At 41.9% G+C, this 12,953-nt stretch overlaps 1 protein-coding gene across 3 annotated transcripts in view; it reads right to left on the bottom strand.

Annotated features, from left to right (window-relative positions):
* The window catches only part of mapk8ip1b (mitogen-activated protein kinase 8 interacting protein 1b), a 78,011-nt gene that overhangs the window by 27,709 nt on the left and 37,349 nt on the right, over window positions 1-12,953 (bottom strand). For 2 of the 3 annotated variants that reach the window (XM_079555028.1, XM_079555029.1), the window contains exon 3: window positions 5,354-5,638. In XM_079555028.1, the coding sequence (XP_079411154.1) occupies window positions 5,354-5,638 (285 nt within the window). Of the gene's footprint in view, window positions 1-5,353; window positions 5,639-11,960; window positions 12,091-12,953 lie in introns of those variants that run through there. The other variant, XM_079555030.1, reaches the window with a different exon arrangement.

The raw sequence follows: 12,953 nt of genomic DNA, 5'->3' as shown, positions 1-12,953 counted from the left end.
TCATCATAATCATATTTAATCAAGGTCTTCGACTTAATGGAGCTGCTCCCACATGAACAAAGCTCAGAGCTGTTCCTTTGGCAGTGAATTTAAATGATCTGAGGCTCTTTCAGACGGTCAATAGATGTTTGGATGATTTTAGTCTCTCCCTTTCATTTTCATTTAGTCTTATTTTAGTCGACTAAAATATCTGGACATTTTAGTCATAGTTTTAGTCTCATGAAAAACTTTTAATTTAGTTTTAGTCCAATTTTAGTCGTCAAAAATATCACTTTGACTAAAATTAAGACTAAATATTTTAGTTGACGAAATTAACACTGTAATTGTCTAGTGGGGAAAATTCCCAGTTACCGTTTGCCTGGAGCGTAACATCCACGTCGACAAGCTGAAACTCTCAATGGTGACGCTACGTCCACAGATCTTCAAACACTATCAGCTTCGGCAAAGCCTGGTTTAGTTTTACTCAAACCCAATCTCTGCCAAGTGAAGGAAGCCACTAAATCTTTACTCCGACATCCACTGACCTGGAAACCCTCTCTCAGCTGTGTCTCTGCTCCACTCGGGTCAATAGGAATGACATTTGTGACGTTTTTTTCCCCATTGGTCTGACTTCATAATGTGGATTTGAACAAAACAATCCAAATTCTGAAATTACAGGCTGAAAGGCCATCAATACTAAATCGCAAAGACAAAAATTAATGAGCTATATACATCTAATCACCATCTAATCATTTAGGTCTTCAAATTATCATTTTAACAATATTAGGTGACGCTATATCCACATCTCAAAATGAGCAGAAGTCCAGTTTTAGTTGTGATTTTCCCATTTTAGTTCCATTTTAGACTCATTTTAGTTGCATTTTGTATTTTTTAAGACTTGTTTTGACACAATTTGATGAAAAACAATATAATTATTCTGTAAAATGTAGCAGTATTCAAGTATTCAAGACTGTCATCGCTTGCTATAACGCCACCCTACTGATATTGCTTTCATTTTTTACACATCTACAAAAAAATCAGTTTAAATAAGTGTTTTTGTAAGGGACATTTTCCGCTATTTCGAGACTTTTTCTTCCACTCTGTGCACTTGTTTGAATCGGCAGAGTTATGTGCACGGCTCTGATCTGATTCTCACACTCGGCTTGACCCAGTCTGAAGCGCAGGGCCCGCACAATGACACGGTTATGTCACGGAAGGAAATTATGTAAGAAACCACGGCACTGAATCATGACCGAAGACCTGCCCGGACGCCCTGACCCGGGCGCATCAGCAGGAATCAGTAAGAGGCGACGCTGGCTCCAAGCGTTTACCCCGTGAGCTACTTTTATGTAACAAAAATGGCAGCTACTGGTACTTTTGTGTAACTGTAGCCCTGTTTCCAAAAGCGGGCCCTACCCAGCACAGTGCCTGGTCAACCCGGTTTGGCGAGTGTCCCCACTACTACTGAGGCCAAACCGGTCTGACCAGGCACAAGTTCTGGGACGGACCTCGGATCGTGGCCGAAGGGCACTGAACTGATACCAATGCGACGTGAACAGACTGGCTTCTGATTGGCCAGAGGAAAGAGGACCGCCCTCACTTAAACAGCCAGGTCATACGGATTTAATATTCCACATCATACCGCTGTTGAAAAAGGTGATTATCCCAAATTTAGCTGCTGTTAGCACAACTTTTGCAGCTGTTAGCAGAGCATTAGCATGTAGCTTAGTTTCATAAGATAAGTTAAGACAAGATAATCCTTTATTTATCTCACAATGGAGAAATTCACTTGTTACATTCGGCGTTCAATAAGATCACTTAGGGTGTGCAAACTAGACAGGAAATGTGCAAACAGTTAAATAGTAACAAATAAAAATAAACTAAAAATTACAATAAGATTAGAATAGACCATAAAAAGTAGATATCAAGGTCAGCATTGGCAGTGCAAAGTTTACAGTCTTTGCTGTAGCGCTCCTTCTTACACTGAGGGTGCCTCAGTCTGCCGCTGAAAGAGCTGCGCAGCTCCTCTACAGTCCCGTGCAGTGAGTAGGTGTTGTCCATGATGGAGGTGAGCTTGGCTAACACCCTCCTGTCCCTCACATCCTTCACAGAGTCCAGAGGGCAGCCCAGGACAGGGCTGGCCCTCCTGTTCAGTCTGTTCTTGTCCCGCTCTGTGCTGCCCAGGGCCCAGCACACGGCAGCGTAGTGGAGCGCAGAGGCTACCACAGAGTCAGAGAGGCCTGCTCACTCCGAAGGACCTCAGTCTCCTCAGAAGGACCTTAGTCTCCTCAGAAGGATCTTAGTCTCCTCAGAAGGATCTTAGTCTCCTCAGAAGGATCTTAGTCTCCTCAGAAGGACCTTAGTCTCCTCAGAAGGATCTTAGTCTCCTCAGAAGGATCTTAGTCTCCTCAGAAGGACCTTAGTCTCCTCAGAAGGATCTTAGTCTCCTCAGAAGGACCAGAGTCTCCTCAGAAGGACCAGAGTCTCCTCAGAAGGACCTCAGTCTCCTCAGAAGGTGGAGGCGACTTTGGCCCTTCTTGTACAGGGCGTTGGTGTTGTGGGACCAGTCCAGTTTATTGTTGCCGTGAACACCCAGGTACTTGAAACTGTCCTTCATCTTTTAGCTGCTTCTATCCTCTATTATTTGCATTGGAAACTCTGAATGATTCCACAAACCACCACCAAAAAGACATGTTTGGCAACATTGTTCTCATTGCGTCTTACAAAACTTCTCATCAACGTTCTGTTTTTCCTACAATAATGTGTATTCCAGCGTGAGCATCTGTGGCCCATTCAACTAAACCGAGCCGTGCTGAATAGAAGGGCTGTAGGTGGAGCTCACGTTAAACAATTAGAATCCAAGATGATATTTCAACACAATTACAGAAAATGACTATAGGTCACACGCTCTGTATATATTTGGAACCGCCTTTAGCTTTCATTCCAGCACACATTCAGCATGGCATTGTTTCAGTAAGCTTCTAACAATGTCCAAAGATCCAGTGCTGCATTATTTTTCACCAAGATCTTGTATTGACGATGGGGAGTGTGACCAGTGCGCAAAGCCTTCTCCAGCACATCCCCAAAGATTCTCAATGGGGAGTCTCTGGAGTCTTTGGTGACCAATCCACGTGTGAAAAATGATGTCTCACTCTTCAACAATGTGAGCCCCGATGAATCCATGGCATTGTCATCTTGGAATATGCTTGTGCCATAAGGGAAGAAGAAATCCCTTGATACGGTAATTACTTTCATATGCATCGATTTTATCCAGCGCTTTTCCAGACACTTCCTGTAGCATCATTCATTCAGCCCATACTCGGTGTTGGTAAGTTACTGTTGCCCATTCTGTGCTGTAAGCTTCCTATACCATTCCCCACACACACAGAGCAAACAGTGTCACGAGCAGCTCCTCAAAGCGAGACGAGCTCCGGAGAAAAAAAACGAAACAGACAATTTCCCTTTTGTTCAAACAGTGAAAACATCCAGGGACAGACTGAGATGGATCCGCTGTGGCGTCAGGCGGCCCGGCATTTTTATTTCACATTTTGTTTGTGTCAGCCCGAGATGCATAGACGCGATGTCAATAACGTTATTTAGACATTACTGCAAGCGTCGACAAACGTCAGCTGACCGGGTTCTGCAGAATTGTTTGTCTGTAATAGTCTGGGCTGTAAATATTCTCTCCTGACATGCATTCTCGCGGTGGATTTGCTGACCTGACGTACAGTGAGGACAATAGTAGCACCAAGTGTTGTTATTTTAGCGGAGCAATGCAGAGAAAGAGGTGGAATTATCCCACACAACATCGTCACTGCTGAGCTGCAGCTTTCACCAGCCTCTCTGTGTGTGGAAGTGAAGTCATTCTGCGACTAAACAAGCTCAAATTAATCTTTTAAGTAGCTCATTTTCACATTGAAGACAGCTGAGACTACGCTGTATCTACGAAATATGTGTGATCTGAACTTTTCGAAACTGGACATGATAAAGTCGACACGTATGTACAATGTGTCCAAACTCATTTCAAGTCTTCATGATCTTATGTGAAGTAAATGAAGATTATTTATCTTATTTTGAGTGTGATGAGATCTTGTTTTCTTCAGGTGAGTGTAAAAAAAGCATGCCTCATGGACAGATTCCTTGAAATTAGCTGCTCAAAACCTGGAATAAATTTACAACAAAACGATCCAGCTTACACTGTAAAAATGACAACCTTTAATGAGATAAATGACCAAAATAATCATTTAAATTGAGGCATTTTACATTGAATTTGAGCCAGTGGGAACTCATCTAAGTTGAGATAAAAATACTAATGCCAATCGAACAAGCCTGAATACCCTTTGGAATAACATAAATTCACTTTTATATATTACCAAAAATATTACTTTTGACTTCATACAAAATAATCTGACTAAAGAGCTTGTTCTATTGGCGATAAGATGTTTTGTTTTATATAAGACTAGACCGAATCTACTCACATTTTATATTAAATCTCTTAATCCTAACAACACTTCTGTCATTTCTTTTCCTTAAAGGGGCTGGAAGCAAGTTCGCCATTGTATACTCACTACTGCCACCTCAGGCCACATGTGTAACTGCACCTTCTATATTAAGCTCGTGCATGACGGCTATTCGGGCCGAAGTGACACATTTTTGAGTGACAGTGCAGGATTTTAGAGGCAGTTGTGGTGAACAGGTCTGAGCTCATTCTACATTAGGACATGGCTGGAACATGTAGGGGGAGGAAAATACTTAATTTGAACATTTTTAAACTCTGTGTAGTCCCTTTAAAGGGACTATACAGAGTTTAAAACTGTTAAAACTAAGTATTTTCCTCCCCCTACATGTTCCAACAATGTCCTAGTGTAGAATAAGCCCAGACCTGTTCACCACAACTGCCTCTAAAATCCTGCACTGTCACTCAAAAAGTTGTTAATCCGGGTCCGAAGTGCCGTCATGCACGAGCTTAATATAGAAGCTGCAGTTCCGCGCAAGACCAGAGGTGGCAGCAGTGAGCATAAAATGACCAACTCGCATCTAGTGTCTTTAAGATCATTATTTTTTCCAGTGTAACTAACATTTCACTTAAAGAGACATGGCTGGAACATGTAGGGGGAGGAAAATACATGATTAGTTTTAACATTTTTAAACTCCGTATAGTAGAAAGTATCCTATTTATCTTTCATATGTAATGGAGTAAAATAATAAGTAATAGCAATAGCAATACTCGTCGAATGCGCAGCCTTGTTTTTGACTCTTAAAAATAGCAAATGGCAGCCTGTAACAATCTTTTAAAAACAATGGAAAACACTTGACACAATGAATTATCTGCCACATTTTCTCTCCACAGACGACGATAACTCCGCTCTCTCACCTGTGTGCGTGGGACGATGGGGAACAGGTTGAGGGTGGTGGGTCTTTTGGGCCGGTACGTGTCCATGGTGACGGGCGGCGAGGCGCTCTCCTTGGCGACGGGCAGCGGGGCAGAGCACAGGGCCGAGCAGGACGCTGCCTTGGCTTTGGTCCGGACGCTCTCGGGACGGTCCCCTGTCGAGCCGGCGTCGATGAGCTCCATGTGACGCATCTCGGCCTGGAGCTGCCCCGCGGCCCCCAGCTCCGCCCCCCGCGCCACGCCACTGGTCCCCCGCCGCATGTGGGCCTGCCGGGACGAGAGGAGGAGGAGTCAGTCATGGTGGGGGGAGAGAGAGAGAGAGAGAGAGGCGGCTAATAAGAGGGAGAGGGAGAGAGTAAGGAACGGGAGGGAGGGAGGGAGGGAGCTGTGCACATACAGATGGTCATTTTCTACAGCCAGAGCCAGTGATACTGAATCCTTTTATGGATTATGGACCAGCTGATTTATAACAAAATTCTTCACAGCAGTGGTTCTCAACTCGTCTGGCATCTGCACCCACCATAAATAACAAGAAGAAATCTGTCCATGTGGCAATGTCTTTCTTTTTTTTCTTTCTTTTTTTACAATTAAATTAAGAAAGAAACACGAGAGAAACATCACTACAATCTTAAAGGAATTGTTCAAGTTGTCTTTACTGTGCATTTTTAAGGAAATCGGTTTCCTGGGATTGTATTAGTAACACTAACTTGGCAGCCTCAGCTGTAAAAACTAGAACAGAGTAATGCAAATGTGATTAAAATGTGCAAATATTCAGCAGTGACAATGTTCAATTGAACATTACTGGCAATTGGTGAGTTAACTGTACAAAAAATTTACTGAGTTAACAGAACAGGGAACTAGTGAGTTAAATTTATTGGAAATTATCGAGTTAGCTGTACTTGAAATTGTTGAGTTAACTTTACAGGAAATTGGCGAGTTTCCAACACTTGCAAATGATTAGCCAAATTAGATTGATATTTCTTTCAAGTAAAGACCCCTGAACATGTGTTTCAGTGCGGTAGAATGAGATTTTTTTTGAATCAAATGTTAAGTGCGATGAAACCTTTTTTCCTTAAAGGTACACTGCGTAACATTTTGGACTATACTGTTGCGGCAAAACAAAACATGCTCCTAATGACACAGAAAATGCAGTTACTGCAGTGTGTAATAAAAGAAAGGATTTGGATGAGAAACTAACCTGTTTGAATCTCAAATTCTACTGCCTTTCGTCACATCTCCATGGAGACGAGCTGGAGACGTACCCACTCCCAGTAAAGTTTACAGTCATATCTTCGGAGGGGTGAGCCTCATAAATGTTTGTTTGTACATTTATGAGGCATTTTTCAATGATGAAAATATCTGTCATAAAATAAATGCTTGTGTTTCAATTTTATTTATTGGGTAAAATTCTACGCGGTGGCTTTAATATGAGTGTTAAAAAAAACCTGCCCAATGGACTGATTTCTTGAAATGAGTTACTCAATGAGGGGCAGATTTACTTTTTTAAAGAAAATGTTACTAATTATTTGCAGTAAATTCACAAGCTACGACCCAAATAAGAATATTTGTGGCAAACCATGAAACACTTTCACTTCCTTGTTCCTTGTTGAGGGAAACACTGCGGTTGTTCATCTCAATGAGACTGAACAAAATGAATGAAAACAAAAAAAGACGCAATTGCAAGAAACGCTCGACTTTCTGAAAACGGTCCCGACTGAGAACCACTGCTTTAAGGTCTGTTCCTTAAATTATCTTATGTGGATCTGTTGTCTTTGATTTGTGGTTTGAAAGTCGATTTCAATGGCATGTTTACGACAGGTCGATACTGCATTGGAAATTGAGATATGCAAATTAAATTAAGTTAAGACTGCCTTCATAATCTCATTACATTGACAATTCATTTCTGATCAGAAAACTAAAAGACATCATGTATTTAATTATTAATTATATATCCATTGCAGGAAAAGGTAACAAACTGTTCACTGTTATAAATATTCTGTTAAGTTTCTAAAGTAACGGCAAAAGGTCAAGTTGTACATATGGCTTGACAAGCTTCTCAAACCTGCTCTGTTCACTCCACACACCATCATGATACGTTTCTATTGTAGCCACAGCTGCCCTGATTGTTTTTCCAACAAAGTCAGGGTGAAATGAGGCCACGTGGTGTTTATAGGAAGAGGCTGATGTGATTTGCGTTAAGCTTCGGTCATGACTTTACGGTCTGCTTACTCACTCAGAGTTTCAGAGCAACAGAAACATGTCCAGAAGAGGTGAATACAGTGAACAATAACATCAATCAATGTCAAAATATCAAGCACAAAGAAGCAAAAGAGAAAATGGTTGAGCCCCTTGCAGCCTCACGAATACGTCACTGAAGCGGGCGTGAATGTGTCCTGAGTCATGTAGAAACAACTCTAAACATAACTCACAGCTCTGCACAGACTCCTGCTGTACGAGCTGAGCTGTGAGGGCATTCTACTCACGTCTTTCAATAGAAAATCAATGTGTTGGGACTGTATTTCTGAGCAGTTTTATTCCATGGGCTTTAGACAGTCTTTAGTGAGGAAACTTGAGCTGATGTGAATGACTAAATAGTGTTAAAAGTGGTTTTTTTTTAAGTGCTGAAAAGTGACACAAAACAAAAGCATAAAAATCTATTATTTACACAAAGAATACAACATAAAATTCTAGTAAAATAAATTATTAAGATCAGACAAGACAGTTCATTGGATTTTAAATCATTCACATTGGTTGCATTTTTGTTTGTGATCATGACTTTTTTGTCATTTACTCTTGGGTTAAGCCACATCACATAACATTTTACCCAATAAAATAGAAGAAAAAACATATTTTTGCTGTTTTGCACTTGATCTCGGAATCTTGAATCTTGATCTTGGAATTTCCAAGCTCTGACCTGGAAATTTCAACTGGAATGTGCACCAACTCCCTAATACAGAGTCAGAAACTGAAGACAAAATCAGCAAACCCGAGAGGAGGCTTTTAAAGATGGCTGTGCACGACAACAAACCGTGTTCTTTGACAAATTTTGTTGTTAAATGCCAACATGAAACATATAAACTTTACTGCTCTATTGCAAAGATCTCAATAAACGGTTAAAGGGTAGTGCTGGAATATCACTGTTTTTTTTTTTTTTTTTTTACAAAAATGACAATAAATACACACATTATACTCCTATAGTCTACAATATGACATTGATCATGATGCTCGAACATGAGCAACAAAGTTGTAACTTTTGCAGAAGCGTCTATCTCCAATGTTTGTGAACTGAAACGCCACAACTAGAAAACGTCTGACCCTTGTCGGATTTTCCAACTTTCGACATAAGTGGAACGTAGAACTGATCACAATATATTTTTAAAAATTAACAAACGTGTGTTTGCTGTGAGTGGCTCAGCTCTCCTCACCTGACCTGACTTGTAACTTTAGGGGGAGCGATATTGACAGCCACAGATGGCATTTAAAGGTGCATTATGCAACTTTTTATGAAAAAAAAAGGTTCATCTTTGTGCGTATTTTACTTTTCAGTGACTTTTCAGTGCGCTTAGTTTGGTGCTTTCGCTCTCCATCCATGATCAATTTTATTTAATTATTTTTAGATTTCTGGTAGGTTTTCAGAATGGAGTGTATACGTAACCATGGATATGGTTCAATCAGCAGGAAAAACCTATAAAAACAATTGATTGTTGAGCGTCTCCATTGTCATTAGGAGCATGTTTTATATCGCTGCCAACAGTGGGCTATAGTCCAAAAATTTTACACAGTGTGCCTTTAAGTCGATAAAATAAAGTTGGTTCAATTGATTGAACTTGTACAAAGCAAACATAGCAAAAGATGCACCGACTTCACACAAACCATCTCCATTTATTTTCCACAGCCTTCTTTGTTCACAGAGGGCACTTAAACAAATGAGAGTCCATAGTGCTGCTGCTTGTAGCACTGACTGACTGTCATTATACAGCTCGTATGTGGAGTCAGTCTGAGTTCACTGGGTTTTCTCTGTCTCATTCACTCACATCACGGTAATCTTCGCCCCAGAGTTTAACTAACACACAACTACTGCATACATGTACTAACCCAGAGACACAGTCCTCCTGACCCGACCAGCTGCTGCGGAGCTTCACCCGCGCCGCCGCCAAACCTAAAGCCTCTTATGGACTTACACTCGCGCACCTGGCTACAATAAACAACATCAAGTCAAGTCTAAAGGCCTTATTATTTGATTCAACACACATTGGCATCACATTTTATAATAACTACAGTGCAAAGTTAACCTGCTGTCACTTTGCCTCTGCCTGGGGATAAGATACATACATCTGGGCGGGGGCACGAATCCCATTAATAGAATGTGATGGTGTCATGATGTCAGGTGGAGGGCAGGGGCCAATACAACTCTATGGGAGGAATACAGAAATCTCCAAAACGAAAAAATGAACAAATGTTTTTTGTGTAGAAACAAGGATGGGGGAATTTCCGGTGAGAGTTGCTCTGAGCCATTGTTTCCAGTGGTTTCCAGGGCGAGTTTTCGTTTCACATAGCGCCGGTCTATTTCCACAATTTAAAGCAGTAAAAGCATCAAGTAACTCCTGCCCCTAGAGGCCATAAGCGGCACTGCAGGTGTCTCAGCAAGTTGCGATTTTTTTGTACTTATTATTTATTTATTTATTTGTTTATTTGTCCGTGAGAGTTAACACTACGCAGACAGAAAAGACAAAGGGACGGAAGGGATATTGTACATCCAATTACACAATGGAAATCATTTTTTTCACTCAAACTTGGCTGTAAATACTGTTTAAGTGGTGCTAGCCCGCAGTTAGCTTTGTCCGTTAGCCTGCTAGCTTCTTCTTCGTGATTCCATTAGTGTTTATTGGTGGCTCCGGTCCGGTGGCAGTCAAGTTGCAATTGTGGTTTTCTGGACAGAGACACCAGGGGGAGATGAAAGACCCTCCAATCATCCCATAAACACTTGTATTACCCCCACAGGGACTACGAAAAGGATTTATTAAGGTAAACAAGTTACTGAGTCCTGCTTTAAGATAATTTTCTAAATGATCAGCCACCTCGCGCAGCTCTGGAACATGTTTCGCCGTTCGCGGTTGAAGTAAAAAACAGAGAAAGTGACATTTGTGTCTCTGGAACATGAACTGTGATATGTTTGGACTCACATAAATAAGGAAGCCTTAGCCCACAGAGCGATACAAACACTGTTAACACACGACTGACTGACCTGCCCACACTGTACGACTGATGTGAACAGAGCCCCATGAGGGGACACAACCTGAACTGGGTCTGAATACATTGCATTTGAAATTTCTTAGTTAGTCAAAGTGCTTTTTGTGCAAAACCTGTGGCGTAAAATGTAATGTATGTAATGAGGCTCCAGAAACAGACTGTTGCTCAGTTTATGTGAAGATCTCCACGGATATTTGAGCAATCAACGCGAAACAATAAGACTGTTTTCATGCTGACAAGCCATCCTCTAAGCCGAAAGTGCCACATCTGAGTAAAGTCTTTGTGAAAGATCGCAGAATTAGAAATACCCACAGAGGTTAAGTGTGAGACAACTTGGCCAACACGACCACGGGTCAGAAACCTCTTTGATGGAGGTGATTTTCTAGTTTACTGTGAGCAGCTGTGACGCCTCATGTTTCCAAATAGTCCACACCTCTAAAGCTCATAAAAAGTGGATTAGAGCGAACGGTCTCCATGCAAACAAACAGCGGCCCTGATCAGAACGGAAATCAACCCCCATCTTAAGGTGGAATGAGGGGGATCGGCTCTTCAGAATGCTGTAAAGTCACGTGAATGCAAGGGTCGCGGTTCCAAACGGTGGAGAACCACAGCTATAGGGGATGTAAATATAGAAGATATAAATAAATAAGAATAATAAATAGAGAAAACAAACAAACAAACAAAGAGATGAATACAACAGAGATAGAAAGTCATTCAGCCCTAATTTATGAGCATATAAAGATCACCCCAACTCTGCCCCCTGCTGGCATAAAGAGGAATGTAACAAGTAAGGGATAATGTATAGAGCGCTGGTCACTATCGGGAAAATAAGTACCGACAGAGCGAAACGGTCTTATTTTCGCCCAAGGCATACTGTGCAGAACATTTCGGCTTCAAATTCATAACATTAACATGACAGAAAAGATGGAAACAGCTGGAGAAAAGTGTAGTATCATCCTGGGCTGTGTGCATTTGCAAAGTGCTTTTTTTTTTGCATTCCTATATAGTGAAAAATAAGTTTGTCAAGTGGAGCCTACATGTTTGTAACTGTACGCTGCAATTCAGTGTCAAAGTCTTCAGAATGCAACACCCTGATTGGACAAAGTAACAGAATACGACGCAAAATATGTTTTCAAGGCAAGGTAACTAAGATCCTTTTCGAATATTCTTCCCAAAACTGTCAACAGGCGCCACAACTGGTCAGGATCTTCCGTCCACACACCGTGCACATCAACAGACACCAAACACAGACTCTGTAAATAACCGCCTCCTCCCATCATGCCCCTGCTCCACATCTCTCCATGAACTTCTCCTAAATCTCCTCCTTCGAACGACCCACCTGTCTTTTCTGTCCCCGTCTGGTCCTCGGATCGATGAGCGCTAACGTCGTCGCCCTGCGCTAATAACGCCGCCGCTCCGCTTGTGACCGAGACGCGGACGTCCCTGTTCTTTAAAAAGGCGCTGCCCACACTGTTTCTATAGCGACGGAGAGGAAGAAGGGGGGGGGGAGGCCGAGGAGAGGAGGCAGAGTGATGCTCGGGCTCTCGGCCAGTGAGAGGAAAGAATGTGTGGACCGGGGGGGGGGCACCATGCGCAGCAACAAGGCGTGGAGGAGGGAAAGGAAAAGGCCACGATCAAAACAATAATAAAGGAAACGGCCACATTATTAGGACTGTACCATATGAGAAAGACATATATATATATATATAAAACTACAAGACTACAAGGGCATGCATGAAGTAGATTAAATAAAATATGACATAGACAACAACATTTTAGTGTTAGCGACGGATATGAGAGTGGACAGACCACATAGTGACATCATTTAGAGCAAATGGCTGGAACAGGTTGTTACGTTCATGAGTCTGATACAGAGTTACTGGGTGTTGGTTTTGTTCATGAGTCTGATGGCGGAGGGGAAAAAGTGTTCTTGTGGCAGGAGGTTTGTGTCTGTATGGACTGTAGCCTCCTGCCTGAGGGGAGAGGGGGGAATAGTCCATGTCCAGGGTGAGAAGGGTCAGCTGTGATCCGACCCACACGCCTCCGGGTCCTGGAGGTGAACAGGTCCTTGAAAGATGGGAGTTTACAGTCAATCTCTCTAGGTTTAGGTCTTGGTTAATCTGCCGTCTTTCATTTGTATTGAGTGAGCTTCCTTTGTGACGCATCTTTGAGTGCACGTAAGGATACAAATAGAATGACATTATTATAAATTACTATCATTAAAGCTATGCCAGCTGGCCCAGAATGGTTGCATTCCCACATTGCATCACTAGATGTGCTACCTTTGAAACAGCAAGTCAAGTTTTGGAATGGAATGTTATTTGTATAGCAC

The sequence above is a fragment of the Gobius niger genome (genome assembly GCF_951799975.1).
Source record: "Gobius niger genome assembly, chromosome: 4".
In the NCBI taxonomy this organism is placed as follows: Eukaryota; Metazoa; Chordata; class Actinopteri; order Gobiiformes; family Gobiidae; genus Gobius; species Gobius niger.
This window is presented reverse-complemented; position numbering and strand designations above follow the sequence as displayed.